This window comes from Nannochloropsis gaditana (genome assembly GCF_000240725.1).
Source record: "Nannochloropsis gaditana CCMP526 unplaced genomic scaffold scaffold193, whole genome shotgun sequence".
Taxonomy (NCBI): Eukaryota; class Eustigmatophyceae; order Eustigmatales; family Monodopsidaceae; genus Microchloropsis; species Microchloropsis gaditana.
In genome coordinates, this window is record NW_005803760.1 from 24,971 (window position 1) to 25,537 (window position 567).

At 63.1% G+C, this 567-nt stretch overlaps 1 protein-coding gene across 1 annotated transcript in view; it reads left to right on the forward strand.

Annotated features, from left to right (window-relative positions):
• SETD2 (histone-lysine N-methyltransferase SETD2) overlaps window positions 1–509 on the forward strand; it is a gene marked incomplete at both ends in the record, with an annotated part of 712 nt that extends 203 nt beyond the window's left edge. The window contains one exon of the mRNA XM_005855448.1: window positions 36–509. Coding sequence (XP_005855510.1) covers window positions 36–509 — 474 coding nt within the window. The remainder of the gene's footprint in view (window positions 1–35) is intronic.
• Between the last annotated feature and the right edge of the window lie 58 nt (window positions 510–567).

Here is a 567-nt window from a genome sequence, read left to right on the forward strand (position 1 = left end):
AATGTGTCCGTTGCGGCAAAGGATGCGGGAACCAGCGGCTGAAGAAAGGATGGTGGGCCAAGACGGAGGTCCAGGCGAGCGGCGGCAAAGGCTGGGGCCTTTACTTGGGCGAAGACATCCGGGCGGGGGCCCTGGTCGCCGAATATGTCGGGGAGGTCATCCATGCCAAGGAGCTCGGGCTCCGGAAAAAACAACGCAAGCGGGACCGACATTTGTATTTCTTGGCCCTGCAGTCCTCGGAATTCATCGACGCCACGGAGAAAGGGGGGAAGGCCCGTTTTGTCAACCACAGTTGTGCACCGAACTGCTTGGCGGAGAAGTGGAAAGTCGGGGGCGAATGGCGTATGGGCTTCTACGCCAAGACGGCGCTGTCGGCGGGCACGGAGTTGTCCATCGACTACGGGTGGGAGGCACAGCATGGGCGGAAGAAGACCAAGTGCCTGTGCGGGACGGCCCTATGTCGAGGTTTCATCGAGAAGGACGACTCCCTGGCGCTGGCAGAGGAGGCGGTATGGGCCCAACTGCGAGGGGTGGTGGGGACGTGGCGGTCGGCCCGAGGGGGGGAGG